Consider the following 22,085-nt stretch of genomic DNA (forward strand, 5'->3'; position numbering starts at 1 on the left):
TTCAGTTTTGTTGGCATCGGGGATATTCGCATTAGCCATTTCATAGGCGGCAGAAACGTCGGCACCAGTTGTGGCGACAGCAGCACGTGCATAGGCGCGTTCTTCGTTCCTTTTCATAGCCACCAATGTTTCGTATAATGGCCGCAATTGAATTAACGTGGCAGATTCCGGAAATTGTATTCCTGCAGCCTTTAAAGCATCTGCCATCGCTTGGCGGTTTGGTCTCAAATCCATTTGAAAAACTTGTATTGTGTTGTACGGAAGTCGTACCCCACACCTGATGTTATAATGTCTCTTTATTTATTTATTATTTTATAATTATTGTTGCAACACGTTTTTAGCGTTGTCCTTTTACAATCCGATCTTACAATTAATTAAAAACGGAAGTTGTAATTAAATCGAAGTTGGTTGCAGTTCGTAACAGCAAAGTGTCATTGACTGACACTTTAGTGTTGCCAACTATCAGACCACTACAATTATTTTGAATTGAGCCTTTATTCAAGTTAAAAATAATCAAATTGTTTTATTTAAATTTGGTTGTATTTTGAGTTGATACTGTTTTGTTGATAAAATAATACAAAAAAATATCGAGAAGTTCCAGAAAAATGGTAGTAACTCAAAAAATAGATTTATTTTGCAATAATTGCAAAAATTTTAAAGAAAATCAATGTAAATATATTTTCAAATGGAATTTGCTTACTATGATGTATTCGGATTTTCAAATTCTCTTAAAATGTAATCACAAACAGTTTTTGTCCTCTACTCAAAATTTTAAAATTTTGAGTTAATACAGTATTGTTGAACGAGTGCGATATGTATTATAATTATTCCCTCTTAACAAATATTATACCAATACTTAACATAGTGTATCAACATCATTTCCATAAAGTTCAAAATATTTTATTAATTACCATTTGATGTCATTGATAACATTCACGTAGTGTAAATTACTAATATAAATAGTATATATGTACTTATGTACGCGTTTAATGTATGCTGTGTATGTATATGTACATATATATTTGTCCTAAATAGATTGAACCAAAAGCAACAATTCTTCTTTTAAAAAGTTTACATCCTGGCCTGAGGATGCTGTTTCATTAGATGCGTTAAAAAGCAAAACAATATTTGGAACAAGTCTGGAAATAAAAATACAATTACATTTAAATTAACATTTATATGCGAATATTATAATGTTAAAGAGCATAAAACCAAAGTATAACAAGTAGTCCGACTCTTTGACAACATTACCTAACTCTATACATGTGTTAGTAAAAATGTACCTAACTCTAAACATGTGTGAGTAACAAAATTAGGCAACAGAGTTTTATAAATATGTTCTAAATTTGAGTTTGTATGAATTTTCAATACCAAAAATTGTAACTCCTATATAGGGTTTTTAATTTACCGACCTTTTTTGATTCCCGGGAATCGGGAAATTTTTTTCTACATTCCCGGGTACCCGGCTATTCCCGAAATATATAATGATACTGTAAATTAGGAATATTATAGCCAAATTTCATATAAAAACTTAGTGTTATAATTACTAAATATCTGATCTACGAATTTATTAAAAAAAATTTGAGCTTAATTCACTAAAATCTTAATCCGTAATTAAAAAATGTCAGCTTTTCATTCCATAAATCGCTTCCTAATACTATTTAATTTTTTTGATTCATTACAAAGCCTTTGTTTAAACTGAATTAATTTTAAAGTTATTTAATAACAGAATTTATTCAAACTTTGAATGATTAAATTTTTGTTAAATCAAATCATTTCCAAAATTAATTGAAAAAATTGTCTTAAACCTTTTTGTACTAGATTTTAATTGAAGAAAAATTTAATCATTTAATACATTTTTGAAGCTATTTTGTTATGGATTTCAAGAAGAAATTTAAAGAAATTAGAATGATTCAATAAGAAATAAATTATATAAATAATGAATTCTCTTTTTAAATTTTCATACGAAACACCCCAGATAAATAATAATAAGCGGTCTATTATTGCCAAGATATATGCAAAAAACTTTTCACTGTTTTTTGTTAAAAAAAAGAGTTCTAACTTGTTTTCTATGTATTTTCGTCAGTTTTTAATTCCCGGGTTTCCCGACTAAAAATCCCGGGAATCGGATAGTGAAAAATTGGTAAAATTCCCGGGAAATTTGTACCGGAAATTCCCAGGATAAAAACCCTAGTCCTATAGTTTAAATTCTACAATAACAAAAAATTACATGTCAGAATTTCCAAAAATATTTTTTTCTTGATTTGTGCAAAATAGAAACTTTTTAACAATGAAAGTGTGCTAAAAGTGTTTAAAAAAGATATAGAATAATATGTGTTAAAGAAATAATGTGTAAAAACGTTATTTTATCAAAAATCAAAAGTTAAAATTTCAAGACATTTCATTTGTTTACATTTCTCGTATATGTGAGAGAGTAATTTGTAAAAATTGAGAGTTGGACTACTTGGTATACTTTGCTTAAAACAATGAAATTATGAATGAATTGTGTTCGTAAATGCAGTAAATTTGTACATCACTGATGCCACGACCTGCAAACTTTTGCAACATATAACTTAATGATGCATTGGTTGCACAAATTTGCGGCATCACTGCCAACAATTTGCATTAAAAAACGTTTGACGTAAAGCAATAATCGCAAATATGCTTTTTCGAACGCTAAACGTTTAATTTGCTGCAGTGATGCAATCATACTGAATTTACGAACACACCCAATGTTTAAGTTACAAGATATTGGTAGAGATTTTGCAATTATTGAACAGTTATCAATAAAATTAGTACCAAAATATCGTAATTATGATATTAATCTTATCTTTTCCATTTTTCCACAACAAACAACTTTCTTTCTTTAGATGTCCCGGTTACTTTTATTGTTTACGTTTTTGTGATTTTTTTTTTTTAAATTTGTATGTCAGCTGTTCAGCGTTGCCACTTGTCTGTTTTTGTTGTATATTGTATGAAAACAGTGCGGAGGTTTGAGTTGCACAGCTGATGAGAGCGGTTGAATTTTTTGTGGCGTCGATTTGATTTTTAATTTTATCATTTTTATTTTGAAAAATTTGAATAAATTACTTTTATTTGGCGAGTGAGACGACATTTATGAAAGGTTTTATACATTCTCACTTTTGTCGACTATTATTGTGCAGTGTATATGGGACGCCATTTTGTAGATTCCTTTTAATTTAAGGTTTTCTAATGAGTGATCCTGAGGAACTTTTGCTTGATCCAGGTGGTCATTTCGACAAAGTGCCACCGGACAAGTCATATTTGAATGTAAATTTGTACAGCACGCCAGAAAGTGGTAAATGTGCCAACTTAACATCGGACTATATGCTGCCGGCTGATAATTTGATTATTACACCGGACAATTTACAAACGATCAGTAACTTCAGTGCAGCGACATCGGGCATTGATAGTACATCCCAGGCCACTTTTCAATTGGTTGGTAATATGTATGCAAATTCGAGCAAGAGATGCGAAATTTTTTCGAATGATAAGCCGGACCGTTCCAATGGACGATTATGAAAATGTGCATTCGCCGGGCACATTAGATGCTGCCATGAATCTTATGGGATTTCAACAGGTGAAGAACAGAGCTAAGAGACCGAGAGTATCAACTATGAAAAACAACCAACCTGATGTTTCTACATTCGGAACCGTTGGGATCGATAGCAACAGATTTGCCATTTTGGGTCAGATCAACATTGAACAGCAGATCGATGCAGGTTCGACCAGGTGAAGTAGACCAGGTGAAGCTGGAAGAGTGGATAATCCAGGTAAGGGTGAAAGAAAGTCTTTTTGTCCTCCCATTATGTTATACAATGTGAATGTTAGAAAGCTGGTAGACCAACTTAATGAGAAGAGGGTTGCTTTCAAGATTATAAATAAGGGTCGGAATAAGAGCAAACTTTTTTTGGAGGATTTGCCTGCCCATCTTGAGATGATGGAATTGCTACGGAGTCAGGGCATAGAATCGCATTCATTTACGCCATCTCGATTGAAGCGGGTGTCCGTGGTACTAAGGGGATTGTATTATATGACTGAGCTTACTGATATTAGGGATTCTTTGGAGGCTTTGATTCCCGGGACTGTGGAAAGGGTCACTAAGTTTAAGACGCCGGCATCGATTAAGGGGGATTATGATACCGGCCTGTTTTTGGTCAAATTGGTACCTGGTAAGGGGAAGGATGAACTGATTCGTTTGAAGTACCTATTTCACCAGACTATTACTTGGGAGTCACCGAAATCTAAGGCAACAGAGATCCAATGTTACCGTTGTCAGAAGTGGGGTAACTGCAACAGGAAGTTTTGTTGTGTCAAGTGTGATAAGGAACACTCCCCAGGCGAGTGTTCAGTGGCAAAGGACAATGGGACTGTCCCTGTTTCAACTGTAAGAACAGCGGTCATACGGCGAATTTTAGGGGCTGCCCATCATTCAAACAATATGTTCATGACATGAAAACTCTTGTGGACGCTACCTTGGCAAGGAAGTCGCAACGGTCCGGCAATGTTAGGGAGGCTACTACACAGAGTGGTGTTACACAGGGCAGATCATATGCCAGCAATTTTTATGGCGAGAAGGCCCCTACGTTTACTAAACGTCGACCTGCAATTATTGAGAAATTTCTAGAAATTGCGGAATATTTTGGTGAGGAGTCTTTGGAAACAAGGATTTCGAGATTTTTGCAGAATTACAGATCGGTTCCTAGGGAAGATGCGAAGAGGGAGTATGGTTAACTTCTGCAGGAGATAATGGCACAATATGGCCCGTAATAGTTTGAACATAATGACTTTTAACGTTAGGTCTCTAATAGAGACCAGTAGGAGAATTGAGTTAAATAAGGTGCTTATGGACGGTGGAGTGGACATTGCCTTTATTCAGGAGAGCAGGGTTTCATCGGATTTCGAACTTCGTTTGCATAATTTCAATACTGTTATGGATGGTTCTGCTTTAGGTACGGCGATTTTTATTAGGAAGGACATTGGATTTCGTTGCATCAATGTTCCTGGCATCAAGTTCAATGGCTGCTTTATTGAAATGGAGATGAATTATTCCTCGCAGTGTAAGAAGGTTTTACTTGGAAGTGTTTATGTACCGTGCAATTTCCCGACTGTGGACACCTCTTCTAGTTTGGATCGCATTAAGGATTTTTCGTCTTCTTATGATGGCACTATTATAGGTGGCGATTTGAATGCCAGGAACACATCATGGGGAGATAACATGACCAACTTGAATGGCAGGACTCTTTTCGACTGGATAGGGGACTCGGGTGCTCAATTTAGGAGGGTGTGCGATGTTAACCCCTCGTTTCCTAACGGATCGTCCTTCCTCGACCACTTTTTGATGAGCGCTAATATAATGGACTTGGACAATCGGAACTATACCGTCTCATCTCTTCCCACATTCTCTGACCACTTTCCTCTGAAATTGGATATCACTTTTCTCAGTTTGATCTTATATACCTTCCTCCTCTAACTTTCACCTCGTATGAGAGGATAATATGGGATGACTTTCGGAGGGACTTGGACAGGGAATTGTCCTCAGTGCCTATTCCATCATATAGGGTTCTTGATAATTCGGAAATTGACATGTACATCGATCACTTCACCGGTAGAGTTAATATGGTTCTTGGCGTCCACACCGATTATGTTGAGATGGGTAACAGAAAATTTTTTGTTTCCGATGACATACGAAGGCTTTTCAGGGTTAAGAATGTTTGGCAGCGAAGACTGAAAAAGATTTTTCATAGGAATTTCAACAGGACCAACTCCGAGTATCGGCACCTTTCTGCTCAGTTAAGCCTACTCAAGATTTTGATTAAGGAGAAGGTGGAGATGAGCCAGGCGAATATGTTTAATGACAGACTAAAGGAATATTAAACCTGGTCCGGATACATACAAACGGATTAATAATGTAATGGGTAATAAGAGAAAGGAACAGTTCCCGAGATTGATTGTCGACGACGTCACATACACAAGGGACTCCGACAAGGTGCGTGAATTTAGTCACTTTTCGCGAATATACTCTGCTAACGTTCCAGCATCTGTAAATGTTCCTGACATTGACGCAGAGATTCAGTCATTTTTTGCCGAAGTGCCCGCGAGAATATGCTCAATTGATGATGATTTTAGACCCCTTGATAGTACGGATACCACACATTTCACTAATTCTTCAGAGCTTCTCTCAATAATAGGATCTTTGAATGCAAAGAAATCTGCTGGAATTGACAATGTCTCTAATTATTTATTGAGGAAACTTTCTATGGCCGTGGACTATTTGACTACAATTTTTAATAATTGTATGAATAATAGTTACTTTCCGGACACCTGGAAAATTGCGAAGATTTATCCGCTTCGGAAGAAGCCGAATGTGTATGATATTAACAACTCGAGGCCTATATCTATGTTATCGAATTTGGGGAAATTGTTCGAGAGGGTGATAAGGCTTAAGATGGACCTGGACGTCGACTTTGACTACATTGCCCATCGTCAGTTCGGATTTAAGAAGGGTCATTCATCTTCACATGCCTTGTTAAAGTTTCATGATGACGTAATACGAAACCTCGGCGATCAGCGATGTACAGTAGCAGTGTCCTTGGACATCGAAAAGGCATTCGATCGTGCATACCAGAATGGTATAATCCTTAAACTGCTGCGGATAGGATTCAATCCATTTACAGTTAGATTACTTATGAGCTTCTTCATTGATAGATGTTTCTTTGTGCAGCTGAATCAGGTTTCGTCCCAGCGGGAACCAGTTTATAGTGGAGTTCCTCAGGGTTCGATTTTGGGACCCCTTCTTTATAGCACTTTGGTGTATGATTTCCCTCATTGCTTGAATGGATCGAATAGCATTTTATATGCTGATGATTCGTTAATATATGCGCACCACACAAATCCTGTTATGGCCCTGGAACGTGTTTCGGACCACCTCAGGATTATTAATGAGTATTATGGAAATTGGGGTATAAGGATCGGAGGCGATATGTCTGAGGAATGCATCCGGCAAATGTCCTCACTTTGTTGTGCCCCTGCGTAGACACTTGAAATTGACCCTAGATGGTATGGAGATTCCATTTAGGGACAGGATCAGGTATCTCGGTGTGAATTTTAATAAACTCTTTAAATTTAATGAACACGCACGTACGGCGGCGGTAAAGGCGCGGATGATCAGGTCGATGTTTACTAGGCTCTTGATGAATCGCCACTTAAGTCGGGAGTCAAAGCTTTTGATATATAAGGTGAGCATCAGAACTGTATTACTGTATGGATTTACTGTGTGGTTTACAATTTCCCCAACGGTCGCTAGGGAACTTGAGATTGTCGAGCGCAGTGTATTGAGACTGTGTGTTGGTCGCAATTTTGAGTCTCGTAATAGGCGATTTTCGAATAAATATATTTATAAGGAGTCGAATGTTACTCATTTATGCATCTATGCTCTGACTCTTATGCGAAATTTTTCTCGTAAACTCCAATTCAATATATTTATAAGGAGTCGAATGTTACTCCTTTATGCATCTATGCTCTGACTCTTATGCGAAATTTTTCTCGTAAGACTCCAATCCAATATATTTATAAGGAGTCGAATGTTACTCCTTTATGCATCTATGCTCTGACTCTTATGCGAAATTTTTCTCGTAAACTCCAATTCCATACGAACCCACTTATTACTGATATTTATAATCGGCAGATGGATTTAGGTTGGTCTGACAGTATGTACATTTCGCCATTTGGTATTCTTAATGAGGACCTTAATTTATCTGACGATATTTCACTCTTGCCGGAGTTCTATAGATACAATGACCACACGTGCCATCGTGGCTGATGGCCGGTTGGTTTAGTGTGTGGCCACACTACGCTTGCAGTCGCATGACTTAAGCGTATTGTGGATCGATAGTTATCATATAATTTTATGATTTTTATTTTGTAATGTATATTTGTTTGTATTTACACTATGGTATATACCATATTCTTATATATAATATCCTATGGTACAAATGGCAGCCAGGCTGTTATGATGATTTCTTGGATTTTGAATCCATACCTGTATATATTGTACATATTTTATTAGTTGTAAGTGTATATAATAGTTTTAATTTTAGTTTGTAAGTATCCTTTTTTATTTCCTATTTTTGTCAAAATGTAATTTGGTGCCGGGGGCAAGCACGATATACTCTAACCTAGACTCTTTAATGTCAAGTAACTTTTTTTTTATTCAGCGGGATGCTATTTCTTATTACCTGATTAGAATCATACATATAGTTCTAAGTTTTTTTTAAGAAAATTAGCTTTAAGAGAAAACATATGTAAACTAAATTTCTGAAGTCTCAATAAATTTAAATCTAAAAAAAAAAAATGAAAACAGTGCCGGACGAAAAATTGTTGACGGTTATCTAATATGTTGCGGGCCAGTGGGTTTGGGTAAATGTTAACTTTTTTTTTAAATATTTTTGTACATTTTTCGTAATCTCAGTTTTTACAAGGGGTACGTTTAGATCTTTGTGTATATTCGCGTTTTTGATATACCAGGGGGCAAATGTGATCATTCTTAAAAACTTGTTTTGGCGTCTTTGGATCTTTTCTACATTTGACCCTGAGCCCGTGCCCCGTACCTGTAATCCATAACACCATATCGGTTTTAAAATCTAAACTAAGCGTAGAATTTCTGCTAATAAGCCAATTAATTTGAATTGATTTCAATTTCATTTGAGTCAACTTTGCATCTGTATGACTTTTCCATGTAATGCGACGATCGAGATGTATTATTGTTTGGTTATTGATATGAGTAGGGGGCATGATTCTCTACGCAATGTAAATGTTATATGTGTACATTTTTGCTCGTTGACTTTAATTTTCCATAGTTTTAACCATGATAAAAATATAGAAGGTAGTTTCAATCAAATTTTGTTTTTTAAAATAAGGTTTTTTGAAGTTTCCTTATTTTGTGAGAATTATAAAAAGCGTTGCCACATTCCTAAAAATGATTCTGATTATCGAGACATTTATTACAGAAAATGTGTAATTTATAATTTAGTATTTAAATATTGTGTTGGAAGTTATTGATTCAATTTCTAACGTGCGCTTACTTATAATTGAAACACGTTGACTATTTTTATAGGTCTTTTTCGTATGCATTTTTCCATTTATATTATTACTATGCAAATATTTTATATTTTAATTATAAGAGACAGCACACGCATGAATGTATTTTCAAGATCTAGCCGAGCATTTTCAGAAAATATAAAAAGTCTTTGAAAAGTCTTGAAGGTGTACTACTTTGAGTTTTAGATATAGCCAGCCGCTGTTGTCGTATGTTGGGTAATGAGAGACTTTAAAAAAAATCATGTTTGAATGTTTGCAAAAATATTTGTTTTTTTTGCAGTTGGGGAAAATAAACTCATTTTTATGTTTTTTAATATTTTTCAAATTAATGTAATTTAAATATTCCCAAAGAATGAAAGGGAAAATTTAAAATTAATATGGCATTACTATTTTTATGAAAACGTCACAATCCTTAAGCATGTCAGACGTAGAATTTGAAAAAATAAAGAGAGAATGAAACTACCTTCTATTTTTCTACTATGGTTTTAACCATTTTTCTAATTCAAAGAGGTTTTCATGAATGCTTAGAATATCAGTATCATCAGCAAGTCTATGGGTTTGTTCGATATAACTATGTTTTCTTCTAAATCAAAATTGATGATTCGGAATACAATTGTTTTCAATTAACCGGGTACAACATGTTCATGAGTATCTTCTCAAATAGCTATTAGACAATAGGCTGATGGGTCAGTATGATTCTACTTTTGTGTGATCTTTTTCCGGATTAGGTATCATGGTATCCGGGGTAGCTCCATAAGCATCTTGTTACTGATTTTGTCAATAACAGGCGCTTTTTTGGAGTTTAAATCAACAAAAGCCTTTTCGATCTCTCGAATCTCAAAACGTAGGGGTACGGCTGCTCAAAAATGGGGTACAACAGGTGGCAACTCAATTGCTTTATTTGACGTGTTCGGTGTAAATACTTTTTTCAAATGATTAACAAACAGATTCCCTTTTTATAAAGCCAACACCTGTTTAAAACGAAAGAGTTTTCTCGTCGAATAACTTATTGAATGCATTAGTTATTTTGATAAATCAATTTTTAAAAAAAAAGTTTTATGACATTTGAGAAAATACGTATGTATGTACAGTGCCGAACTTAAGTATTGGCACAGGATGCTCATTGTACTTTAAGGTCGATTTAAAGGCCATATTGATGACATTTTTAATAAAAATATATATTTATCAGATAGATTGATGAATTTCCTACAAAATACCACCAAATTCATTTCAACAATTTTGCAATATTATTTAAAAATAATAAAAAGACGAAAAATTCCACAATTCCGTAGAACAAAACTATTGGCACACTTAACCAGATTCTTCAAATTTGATCGATTTATCCACTTTTTTTTTCTTTGAAAATGCGATTTTATCTTCTTTTATTTAACAGTTTTCGTTTCTAAAACTATTAATGTCAATTTGTAAAAAATGAGCACAATAATTATCAATTTTGCTGAAAATGGCTAACAAAAAAAAGGAAACAACAGAATCTGAGCGCAAAATCATCCTTCACTTGCACAATCAAGGAAAATCATATGCTGAGATTGTGGAGATTATGGAAAGAAGCATTTTTACAATTTGGAGTATCGTGGAACGTTTTAAGGCAACATCAACACTTGAAAGTGCTAAACATACAGGTCGTCCTAGATTCTTAAGTGAGCGTAAATACAGCCATATGATCAAAAAGGTCAAGTTATGTCCAAAAATATCTTCAACACAGGTTGCTGCAGAGATTAAAGAAGAGTTTGGGAATGAAGTTCACGCAGCAATAGCCAGAAGAGTGCTCCAGAAGACAAACTATAGTTGTCGTATTGCTATTCGTAAACCATTTATTTCATCTGTGAACCAAAAGAAGCGTTTAGAATATGCCGTTTAGGAATTTACGTAAGCCACATGATTTTTAGCACCAAGTGCTATTCTCTGATGCAAACAAATTTAATATTTTTCGCTCTGATGGCCGTCAAACGGTATAGAAAAAAACCAATAAAGAGCTGGAAAAACAAAATATTGCTTCAATAGTAAAACATGATGCTGGAGAGGTAATTGTGTGGGGTTGGAGAGCTGGTGTTCATTGACGAAATAATGGACAAAGTTAAATATACGGATACACCTCAGGAAAAGTGCAGAAAAGTTAAATTTACCATTTTCTTTCACTTTTCAACATGACAATTATGCCAAACATTCGGCCTATACTGGACGTATGTGGCTTTCATACAATATTTCGCATGTCCTACCACACACTCCACAATCTCCGGATCTCAACCCAATAGAGCATCTGTGGGAAGAGCTAGATAAGTGAGTGAAAAAGGCATTAGTTGAAGAATGGCAAAGTATTGGGTCAGATATCACAAACAAGTTGGTGGATTCATGTCTAAGCTACTCGAGGCAGTTATAAAGCAAAAATCACTTGCAACTATATATTAAATTTTCCAATATTGCTTCCTAAATGAAATGTTTTTTAGCTTTTAATGAAGTGTGCCAATAATTTTGTTCATTGAAATTAAGTATTTTTATGTAGTTTTGTTATTAATAAATAGTGGTATTAAATTGTTGAAATGATGTTGTTTATATTTTGTAGGAAATTCATCAGTCTATCTGGTAAATATATTTTTTGATTAAAAATCTCTACAATACGGCCTTTAAATAGTCCTTAATGTAAAATGAGCATCCTGTGCCAATACTTAAGTTCGGCACTGTATATTTTGTATAAAAAAATAGAAAATATAACAGAAAAATCAAAAGAAAGAAGCTAAATAGTGCATTACAAATCCCATTAACATATTAATCGACATCGAATTATAAAGGTACGTTCACAATTTATAAAATTTTGTGACACTTAATTGCTCTTTTACTCATTACACGACAAATACCGCTAATATTTAATTTTATAGTAACAATTGATCTCCAAATATTTTAACAAACTTTTTTTTGGTTTTATGTGAGTACAATTGAATTGTAATGTATTGTTTTTCTTTTTTTAATAAAATGACACAATTACTTTTCTATTTGAAAAAACATTCCCGGGAAACGGGAATGAAAAATTTGATTTCCCGGGAAATAAAATTATCCGGGAAACCCCAAACCCTAATAGCGTTGCATTTTTTATGATAAGTTCTATATGTGTTGGAAAAATGGTTCTAAAGAAGCATTACGAAGCTAGAACACGTTATTTAGAACAGTTTTCGAAATAGTCCTTAATCAATGATTTTTGTTTGACCTTAGAACTAGTTCTAGAGAAGCTTTACGAAGCAAACACACATTACTAGTAAAAGTTCTAGATTAGTTCTTCCGTCAGAGATTTTTTTTGAAATCGTCATATTAGGAACTAGTTTCAAAAAGCAGATGAGGAATTCTTACTGTTTCTATGTTTAATATATAGAATTAACTTTAGAAGACTTACATATATTTACCGAATATGCTAATGAATTCATTTAGCGAACGTTGCATAAGATGTTAAACATACATAAAAGAGAATTCCATTGAAACGGTTTTGGAAACAAATATTGCACTCAGAACGCAATATTGTATAATTTTCAACATTCGTAGTAAATTTGTTCAATTCATTGTTGAATTATTATAGATAAATATGTATAGTATACATATTAAATTTGTATTACTTATTCGTGTGTTGAAACAAAAAAACAATAATTACAGCAGTTCCAAAATGTTGCTGCGGAACTAATAAGTTATCTATTGCACTGCACTAGAACCAATGTAGACCTAGTTCCTTAAATATCATAAATAAGTCTTTGAGAATCACAATAGCGTTCCACAAAACTGGTTCCAGAAGTAATTTCGACATCACTAATTCCAAAGCTGTCATTAAAGAATCTGAATGATTACAATCGTTCTAGAATTAATTATTTTGGAACATGTTCTGACATTTTTCCTGGGTATGTACATATTCAGACATTTTTCTTTTGTAATATATTTTTGTTTGGCCTATTGAGGCTTTTTATATTACTTGAATTTTAATAAATAAATTTATACCTATTTTACATACAGTGACTCAAACGAAAAATCGGACAAGAGTTTGTCTGATATAAATGTGCTGTAAACATAAAAGGATGTAACAAAAAAATTGATTTTTTCGCTTCTATTTACACTCCACATACCTATATCTCTAAAAAATAACAAAAACTAAAATTTGCATCATTAAAACTGTAAACTTTTGCATAAAAACCAAACTAACTCAATTTCTTGCGACAAACTCAAAATCGGACAGAGTAAAATAGGTATTCAAAAGTGTGCGATAAATATTTAGTTGCATATCCTTTGTTGTCTCGAATGACCAGTAATCGCTTTTGAATCTATTTCACCATGTTTTGACATACTTCCGGCTCTATTGAGGTCCATGCTTCCAGTAAGGACTCTTTTATCTGAACTAACGTGTTAAGTTTTATTTGATGCACTCTCCTAGCTAATTCCTCCCAAAGATGCTCAATTGCATTAAAGTCTGGGCTCTGTGCAGGAGTTTCTATAAATTTGGGACAGTTATGGATCAACCAAAGATTTGCAACACCTGATGTGAATTGGGATCGTAGTCTAGATAAAAGGAAAAGATGTTTTCTGTACCCACTTTTTCGCACTTTGCTGTAAATTTTGCTTCAAAATATATAAATACAAATTGCATATTCCGGCACTCAATATGCAGCCCCAACACATAAACAAAATAGAAGATTTTTGGGACAAAGTAGTAAATTTGTTGATAAACCACCGTAAAGCGCACTTTTTAGTAGTTGCCATTATTTTAAGCATTTAATCACTGACGGAAGTAAAATTATTGTATATGGATCAGACTGCAAGCTGTTGCCGAATTCTATTATAAAACCACAAAAGCCACTGTTAAGCATGGAGTAGGCTCTGTTATGGTTTGGGAATTAGCTAGGAGAGTGCATCAAATAAAATTTAACATGTTAGTTCAGATAAAAGAGTCCTTACTGGAAGCATGGACCTCAATAGAGCCGGAAATATGCCATAACATTTAAATCAATTTTAAGAATCTTAACACCAATTAAAATAAAAAAATATTCGACAACGACACTCGTAATAAGTCCGATTGTTTCAATACAAATGAAATATGAAGCTAACCTTAAGTCGTATAAAGTTTTATCCATGTCCTCTTCTGTAAATTTTCCTTCACTAGAGGCAATCAGGCAAAATTCAATTGTTTCATCTTGCAGGCACGATTGAACGAATTCAAAAATGTCACTTATTTTTTCATAAACACCAAAAGTGCCCTGTAAATTTAAATAAGTCAACATAATAATTCTGTCTTAAGTGTTTTCAACATACTTGTATGAAAAGCCCATTGGGAAATTTGACTCTTACTAATGCGTACTTATACATTCTTAATGCACGCTGTTCTTCGCGTTCTCTCATAGCTTTTGTTTTTAGAATCTGGGCACTTTCAATAGCTTCGGCTCTCAATTGCTGTTCTCGTTTTATTTCTTCAGGTGAAATACGGTAGAAATCATCTGGTAAAAGGACTCGTTTAGCTTGAGAAGGCAACAACACTTTTATATTACGATCTAATACTAATTGAATTGGTTCAGAATTTTGCAAAGCTTCAATTAGTACTGTAAGATCGTAATCTTGATCAACATTCTCTTTCGACCATATAAGAAACATCTCATTATCCAAATCAACTTCACGAAATCCTGCAGCCTGGAGAAAGTCTAATGCGCCTTCAACATATCGAACTTTTTCACAAAATATGCTAAAAAAGGCATGAACAATTATTACCATATATACAATTGATTTATTCATTAAGAAATCTTACCGATTTGACATTCTAATTTTGTAGTATTTCTCTTCCTCTGGAAATTTGATGATGTTCTCCAAGTATTTTGTTAAAGTTCCAATGCAGTCTTCTGCCTATATTTAGGTAAAAATTGTGTTTAAATAAATTTCCCTACTAAATATTTTGTATAGTCCGACAAACAAAAGCAGTACGAAATCTTTGGGATTAGTTTTAATATTCGATAGTACTCAATATTTTGCGCATTGCTTTTGTTTGAAATACATATACATATTTATTTAGCAAAACCTTTTCCTTGTTATTGCAATTGTACATTATCAAACAGGATGTCAATGCTTTTTCCGCGTCCAATTGCTGATAAAGGAATTCTTTAATTTTAACTTTCCATTCTTTTTTTGATAATATTGCTTCACTTATGATAGGGCAGCGGAAGAAGACACCCTGACAAGCTAAATTTAAATTAGGATTGTTTTCAACAGTCGTAGTTTCGGGTGATGAAATTTCTTCCTTAAGTTTTCGTTCAGCTTCAAGTTCTCTTTTAGCTTGAGCTTTAATAGCAGCCAGAGATGTATTAAATTCTTTTGAATCCTTATTCTCCACTCTGGCCAGAGCAGCGGCTGCTGCGGACCTAACTTCATTACTCAATTCTTTCCGTTTAGGTGGAACATATGCATCGGTTACAGGTTTGCGGCTTGAAGTGGATGCTTCCTGATTTTGTGCACTTAGAGTGTGACCTTGCCCTAAGCCCCCACCCAGTTTAAGTTTAAAGGCTGCTTCCTCCTTCTTCTTTGAGAAGAATCTTTTAATTTTAGACATTTTTTAATGAACTCTAAATTCTAGGAGAATGTTCTTTAGGCAACTTTAATTTCGCCACAGACAGTTTGAGTTCTTCGATTTCTTTAAGGGTACCTAAAATTGTGTCTGTAATTACTAAAAATATAAGCATATTCACCTTTTTTAAATACTCACTTGGTCTAACGAATTTATCCGTAATAACTTTACCATACACTTTCCAAGAATAACCAATCAATAGCGAAGTAAGCAATAAAAGTATACAGAGCAGTTTAAACAGAGTCCACTGAAGTGAAGTAAACTGTATAGGACTTTTCCACGTGATGGTAGGATCCGATAATTCTTTCCCGATTTTTCCAACAGTTGTTATAGCAAATTCTACAAAATGTTCAAATTGGAAAGCGAAAGCTTGAAGCCTTTCGTTTATGAAATGCCGGTAAGAATCAATATTCATTTGCACAAAATTAGCTGCTATTCTCAACAAATTACATTCTCTATACGAGTTTCTTTGTTTGTTGTCTTTGTGTATTAACAATATACTTTGTGATTAATATCGTGAGTTCAAATTTACTAATTCGTGTATATTAGTTTGACAAAATTAAGTATCTATTCTGACTAGTTTTTATAAAGTGGGTCTACACTAAAATTCTGTTAATTAAGTCATCGTTACCCCTTTTCCGTTTTTAAAGAATTTCCCGTAGGACTACATTAAGTCAACAATAAATATTTGAATGCTAGACAATTCAGTTTGATAATTTATTCCCATCTCAAAGTAACATTAGTTTGGACATTTTTATGTTTGCAATTACCAATAAATGTCAAGCTTTGTGGCTAAGCAATAATGTTATAACATAAGCTGTCAAACTTATTTAGCCCCTGGTTATACCTGATAAATTTGTATCATGACAAACTTCAAAATGGTTGTCTAAATAAAAAATTATCAGGTGTAGTCCCTATTTATTAGTATTATTGTTTCGTTATAATAAAATTGTTAGTGCTTTTGCTTAACTAGCGTTTACACATTCAAGTAACAGTTGCAAAAACTCAACACATTCATACTTTTGCACTAACAAAATTGTGCAAATTTACACATGCATAGTGATTGTGTTAGTGCAAACATATTAATGTTACCAGTTACTTGCATGTGTAAACCCCAGGTTACACAACTTCGTCTTGACAACAAATGTCATTTATTGTTATGATGAATATTTGTTTGAGGTTGTATTGGTGACTTTTTAATTTTCACCAGACACACAGAGTTCTATAAAAATGTTTAAATTTTAATTTATTTAAATTTTCTTCTATTTTCAATGCCAAAAAACGAAACTCTGTTCCATGGAATGAACGCATAGAACGGAAAGAGAGAGTAAAAAATTGCTCTCTTTTCACACATTTTACTCTCTTTTCACAAAATACATGCAATACATTCTCATGAATTAAGTTTTTGACAACAGACTTAGGTTTTTGGCTCTCAGTTAGATATCTAGTATGCTAGTGACCAAAGTAAATTAATAAAGTAGACTCAGTAGAACAGCTGACTATTTTTTTTACTTTGGTCTGAACTGTCAATTCACTTGTGGTTGTTGTGGCGAAAAATACAACAAGCCCAAAAGCAAAAACAACAACAGGCAACTTTGACAGCTCAGACCTTAAACCAAAAACAAAATTGCTTGTGGTTTTTGTAAATGTTGTATTTGTTGTAGTACTGTCGCTACTTTATTAATTTACTTTGCTAGTGACTATGCTCTGTTCTATAAATCAAATTCTAACACAAATAAAATTATGTGTCAAAAATTAATAATTTTTTTTTTAGTTTGAGCAAAATTAACGTTTTTCGGAAAAAAATGTACTGCAAAGTATTCAAAAAATTTGCCAAATGTTGTGTAGAAGTGTAATAAAGTTGTTCGGTCTGTATTTAGCAACTCTCAGTTGCGCCTCTAGTTGTACCCTATGTTTCTGTTATTCTCCCGACGTTATTTATTATGTTAAGATATAAAAATTGCTCGTGGAGATAATGTATGTTATCTACTAGAAACAAACAAATACTGATACCTAAAATCAGATACTCCCTATATGAAAGGTCTTTCGTTGTAAGAGTTGCAAGGTCTTGGAACTGTCTTCCGCATGAGTTACGTATATTTTCCCACAGCAATAATGTATTTCGTCTCAAGCTTTTGAGATCTTTTCATTAATTTCCATTATTTTACAATTGAAATTAAATGTTACCATATCCGGACGATTGCCTCTTTTTTTAATTACAATTAAATTTAATTAAATTCATTTATAAATGGCTGGGGAGCCCTTAAATGATTATGATATATAAATATTATATTGTTTTTTATTGATATTTACTCAGAATATTTGATACTTTGTAATACGTTTTTTGGCCTAGATGGCTTTGTATTACTATAAAACAGAAATAAATAAATAAATAAATTAGATTTTGAGATACTTAGAATAAATAAATTGAACGGTAGGAGATATAAATGATAATAAAAAATAAATCAACATCATGTTTTAACAGCATGATACCCTCCACATTCTCAACTGTCCAGCTAGCCATACTTCACTACGTCCAGTAGATTTATGGACCCACCCAGCAGAAGTAGCACAATTCCTTGGACTTGATCTTGCAGAACCCCTAGATTAAATATTGTTAAATTTCTCTTCTGAAATTTCCTAAACCTTATACAATTGCGAAATTAATAACAAACAGACGTTTTTTTGTTTCCCTTTTTCGTTCCTTTTAGTTGTTGATGGAAAACTTCGTCTGTCTGCCTTTCAATTTCTACTTTATAAAAGGGGACTTATAAAACGTCAATCACAGTGAGAACAATCTCAAACAGATCAAACTGAATCAAATAAAAAAACTAAATATTTATTTTGAATTTACCAACACCCCCATATTTAATGGGGGTGTTGAACCAAATTATTAATGGATTTACCAGCAAAAAAGTCGAACAATCGTTTACGTTATCCAAAATAGTCGACTAACCAACAAAAAATTCGAGAAAGTAGCTTTTATATTTTTAACTAGCTGACCCGACAGACGTTGTCCTGTCCAAATTAGAAAAAAGTTCGATTTGTGAATTTGTGTAAAAATAGTTAAAAAGAGAAAAAATAACGTATTTTTGAATGTTAATGTTTTATTTACATTTGATTTTAAAATATGTATGTATGTACATATGTATAACGAATCTTATGGTGTTCTATTTACATTTTCATTGAAATATCGATGTTCAGGTAACCAATTAAAATAAAAAAATACTTTTTTTTCGATTGCTTTGCTGTGATATCATAATTTCGTTAATTGCAATGATCTATGATACACGACATTTTTTTGTTGTTGTCTGGCACGCAAACAAATAATGCTGATGGTGTTCCAACACAAGAACAGGCGACATATGGAGCCATGGGGAGCCGTGGTAGCAAAACGTTTTGTCCTTTAAGTATTGTTGCTTCAATGACGTTATGCATCAGGTTTTTTTATCGCAAGTCGGGTGCCATTGGAGATTGTGTGGCAGTAATCCTGGTAATTCCAGCGAGTTGGATAGTTGACATCATCTTGGGAAGTAACAAAATCCACCGATTTATATGCCATCATTCGACATATGTATTCGACAGCAATATCACTTTGAATCTTAAAATTCAATTCGTCGACATCAATGTTTTTCGCAGCCAATATAACACGTGAGCTCAACCAATCATGATTTTGTGCAATGTTTGGAAACACCTTTCGGATGAGTTCGGATTTTGATTCACTGAACTGGCAGAAAACGATGGGAAGTTAAATGAAGCCGTTCGATATGTCAATCGGGATTTTTCCGTTGCCAATGTCCAGCAATTTTTTGGAAAATACTTCTCCAGGTTGATCGTTCTGCAGCTCAACACATGTTCACAGTCAATTTGAGTTTCTTGATATGTTTCCACAAAATGGACGACTTCAAACATGCATTAAGTTCATCGGTTTGCGTTGACCGTGGATTCACTGGCAATGTTTGCAGAAAATCACCTGCCAACAGAATCATAGCACCTCAAAACCCGCTTTGATTGTTTCGTAAATATTGCAACGTCATTTCAACAACGTAGCTGCAATTCCAGATGAGAATCAAGAAGTTTTTTCAGTTCAACCGGGAGCGTGCAAAAAAAATCCTTCCAGTTCCATCTTTCACAACTTTCATAAGAGTATCGTGCGCATATTTTTGTTGACGATTCAACAGTGGTATGTTTGTTCGAACTGATCCCCATAACGCATCGCAATCACATTGTTTTTCGCGTCGCATATCTGATTAAATGCGTCGTGCATCGGACGATTGGGAGCTGTCATGCCTAACTCAGATAATACCTTTTTGGACATCATCAATTACATGTCCTCTATTAATTACAAAGCCTCGTTGAAATATTTCCTCGCCCAGTTGAAAATTTGGATTTGATGTTCTATCTGATGCAAAATATCATCACACATGGCATCTTTGTACTTTCTTCATAAATCAGTCGGTTTATCTCAATATGCTTCCCATATGTTGAGATGTACATACATATTTGATGAGCATTTGACGAAAGCACTGCATCTCCGAGGAAGTATTTCCAATGACTGTCATTATCTAACAATCGCAAGCGTTGACACGCTTCGCTATACGTTACACAATTCAACATTTATAGTTCGTAAATCTCGATATGATGTTGCGTTACGAACGTTGACTAATAGCAAACGCAAATAGAAACACTCATCGTTTCTTGGATGGACTGTGTAAATGAGACCTAATGCGTCGTATAAAAATAAATGGGGGAAACCTGGAACTGGATTTCCTTATTTCCGCCGTTGAATTTTTTTTGTCGAATGATTCCAAGTAATATCTTGGCATTTCGGAGTATAGCAACGTTCGGGCAAATTCGTCATTTCGGCACATTTCTAAACATCTGGTCAATATTGTAGATGCCTTTCAATCAACTCGTAATACATTCTCCTCAGTAAAGTACACTTTTTGGCCATTTTCCAGATGTACGGCTAAATGAACAACAGTTGGATGTCTTTCATGAATGGTAAATGAAAAATGCGCCAAATTGCTTCGTTACTGCTAACATAGCGGCCCATTTGAAGTTGATTGACTTCATCGTTGGAATTATCCGCACTAACTCAGCCAAGTCACTGCGTTTGGTTATATATTTGCAGAAGTAGAAGAAGAAGAACTGATGCAATTCCCAACGAACGACATTTGATTTTTATTTATATAGAAGATAGATATGGCATTAGCGATATAATGTAAAAATTGGATTTTTACACGCCCATCCACCCACAGACCGAATATTAAAAATCTGACAGTGTTACCCGCTGGGCTATTCTGAAGATTCCCTGAAAATTTCATCAAAATAGGTCCAGCTGTTTTTTTATATATATATGGCATTAGCGGTATAATGTAAAAATTTGATTTTGCCACACCCCTCCGCCCACAGACCGAAAATAAAAAATCTGACTTTAGAGTTTTACCCGCTAGGCTATTCTGAATATTCCCTGAAAATTTCATTAAAATCGGTCCAGCCGTTTTTGAGTACATTCGGAACATACATCCATTTTTATATATATAGATGAAAAATGTTCGTATGAGAAAATTCGAAAATCTTCTTTACGAAAGCACAGAATGGACATAATGTAGTATTTTAGGTGTCTTAAACCATATTCAGAAAATTTCCTTTAAAATGATACCAGTTTGGAACTAATCGGTTGGATGGTCTCAGAGTCTATAACGGACATAGGTAGAAACATTTTTTGTATTTTATATATATAGATTCTGTTGGAAAAATTTAAAAAAAAATCATGAAAAATGTATTTTTTTACATTAAAATATCATGAAAAGAATATAAAAGTAAAAAATGTAAAGGATCTTGTTTCAATTATAGAATCCTATATATTTGGGGTATTCACATGGTCTGCTATTAGTCATAATGTCCTAATATATTATAATAGTTATTGTGTTTTAAACAAAAAAAAATGATTATTTTATGACAAAACAATTAATATAGTTCAAATAGTCTTATTAGTTTATAACTTTTTTGTTTGAAACACAACAAAAATTTGTTTAAACTATCATAATATATTAGGACATTATGACAATATGACCAAATAGTAGACCGTGTGAATACCCAAATTATTACCTTTTAAAAATGGTGGTTTATTTCATTTAAAAACCGGACACTTTTGATTGCGAATAAAAGCAGTTTAGTAGTTTAAAATTGTAACAACTCTTTATTTATTCAAATTTACACAACAACAGGTTAATAAGTCTGTTGGGGTAGGAATCGTAAGATTTTTTCTATATGTTTTTTTTTATAAATAAAAACGAGAATTAAAATGGGAGTTGTTTGAAAATATTTTATTTTTGCGGTATACACATATTTCCTTTCGGGGTTT

General features: G+C 33.5%; 2 protein-coding genes across 2 annotated transcripts; both read right to left on the reverse strand.

Annotated features, from left to right (window-relative positions):
* Nucleotides 1-878: 878 nt before the first annotated feature.
* Nucleotides 879-15,700, reverse strand: Gint3 (GDI interacting protein 3). The gene is made up of 5 exons (XM_065504808.1): nt 15,173-15,700; nt 14,906-15,000; nt 14,419-14,842; nt 14,215-14,363; nt 879-1,139 (listed from the first exon to the last, which is right to left on the reverse strand). The coding sequence occupies exons 1-5, from the start codon at nt 15,698-15,700 to the stop codon at nt 1,028-1,030; spliced, it is 1,308 nt and encodes a 435-aa protein (XP_065360880.1). The 3' UTR covers nt 879-1,027.
* LOC135954615 (uncharacterized) lies at nt 15,652-16,345 on the reverse strand. Its single transcript, XM_065504810.1, has 2 exons — nt 15,854-16,345; nt 15,652-15,793 (listed from the first exon to the last, which is right to left on the reverse strand). The coding sequence occupies exons 1-2, from the start codon at nt 16,128-16,130 to the stop codon at nt 15,714-15,716; spliced, it is 357 nt and encodes a 118-aa protein (XP_065360882.1). The 5' UTR covers nt 16,131-16,345; the 3' UTR covers nt 15,652-15,713.
* Between the last annotated feature and the right edge of the window lie 5,740 nt (nt 16,346-22,085).

Source organism: Calliphora vicina, chromosome 3, assembly GCF_958450345.1.
Source record: "Calliphora vicina chromosome 3, idCalVici1.1, whole genome shotgun sequence".
Classification (NCBI taxonomy): domain Eukaryota; kingdom Metazoa; phylum Arthropoda; class Insecta; order Diptera; family Calliphoridae; genus Calliphora; species Calliphora vicina.

Coding starts and splice junctions, on each gene's coding strand:
- Gint3 (XM_065504808.1), bottom strand. CDS start 15,700: ATGTCTAAAATTAAAAGATTCTTCTCAAAGAAGAAGGAGGAAGCAGCC. Junction 14,843..14,905: donor AAAATTAGAATGTCAAATCG/GTAAGATTTCTT, acceptor TGCCTTTTTTAG/CATATTTTGTGAAAAAGTTC. Junction 1,140..14,214: donor AAAACTTTATACGACTTAAG/GTTAGCTTCATA, acceptor TTTTATTTCCAG/ACTTGTTCCAAATATTGTTT.
- LOC135954615 (XM_065504810.1), bottom strand. CDS start 16,130: ATGAATATTGATTCTTACCGGCATTTCATAAACGAAAGGCTTCAAGCT. Junction 15,794..15,853: donor GGATAAATTCGTTAGACCAA/GTGAGTATTTAA, acceptor ACACAATTTTAG/GTACCCTTAAAGAAATCGAA.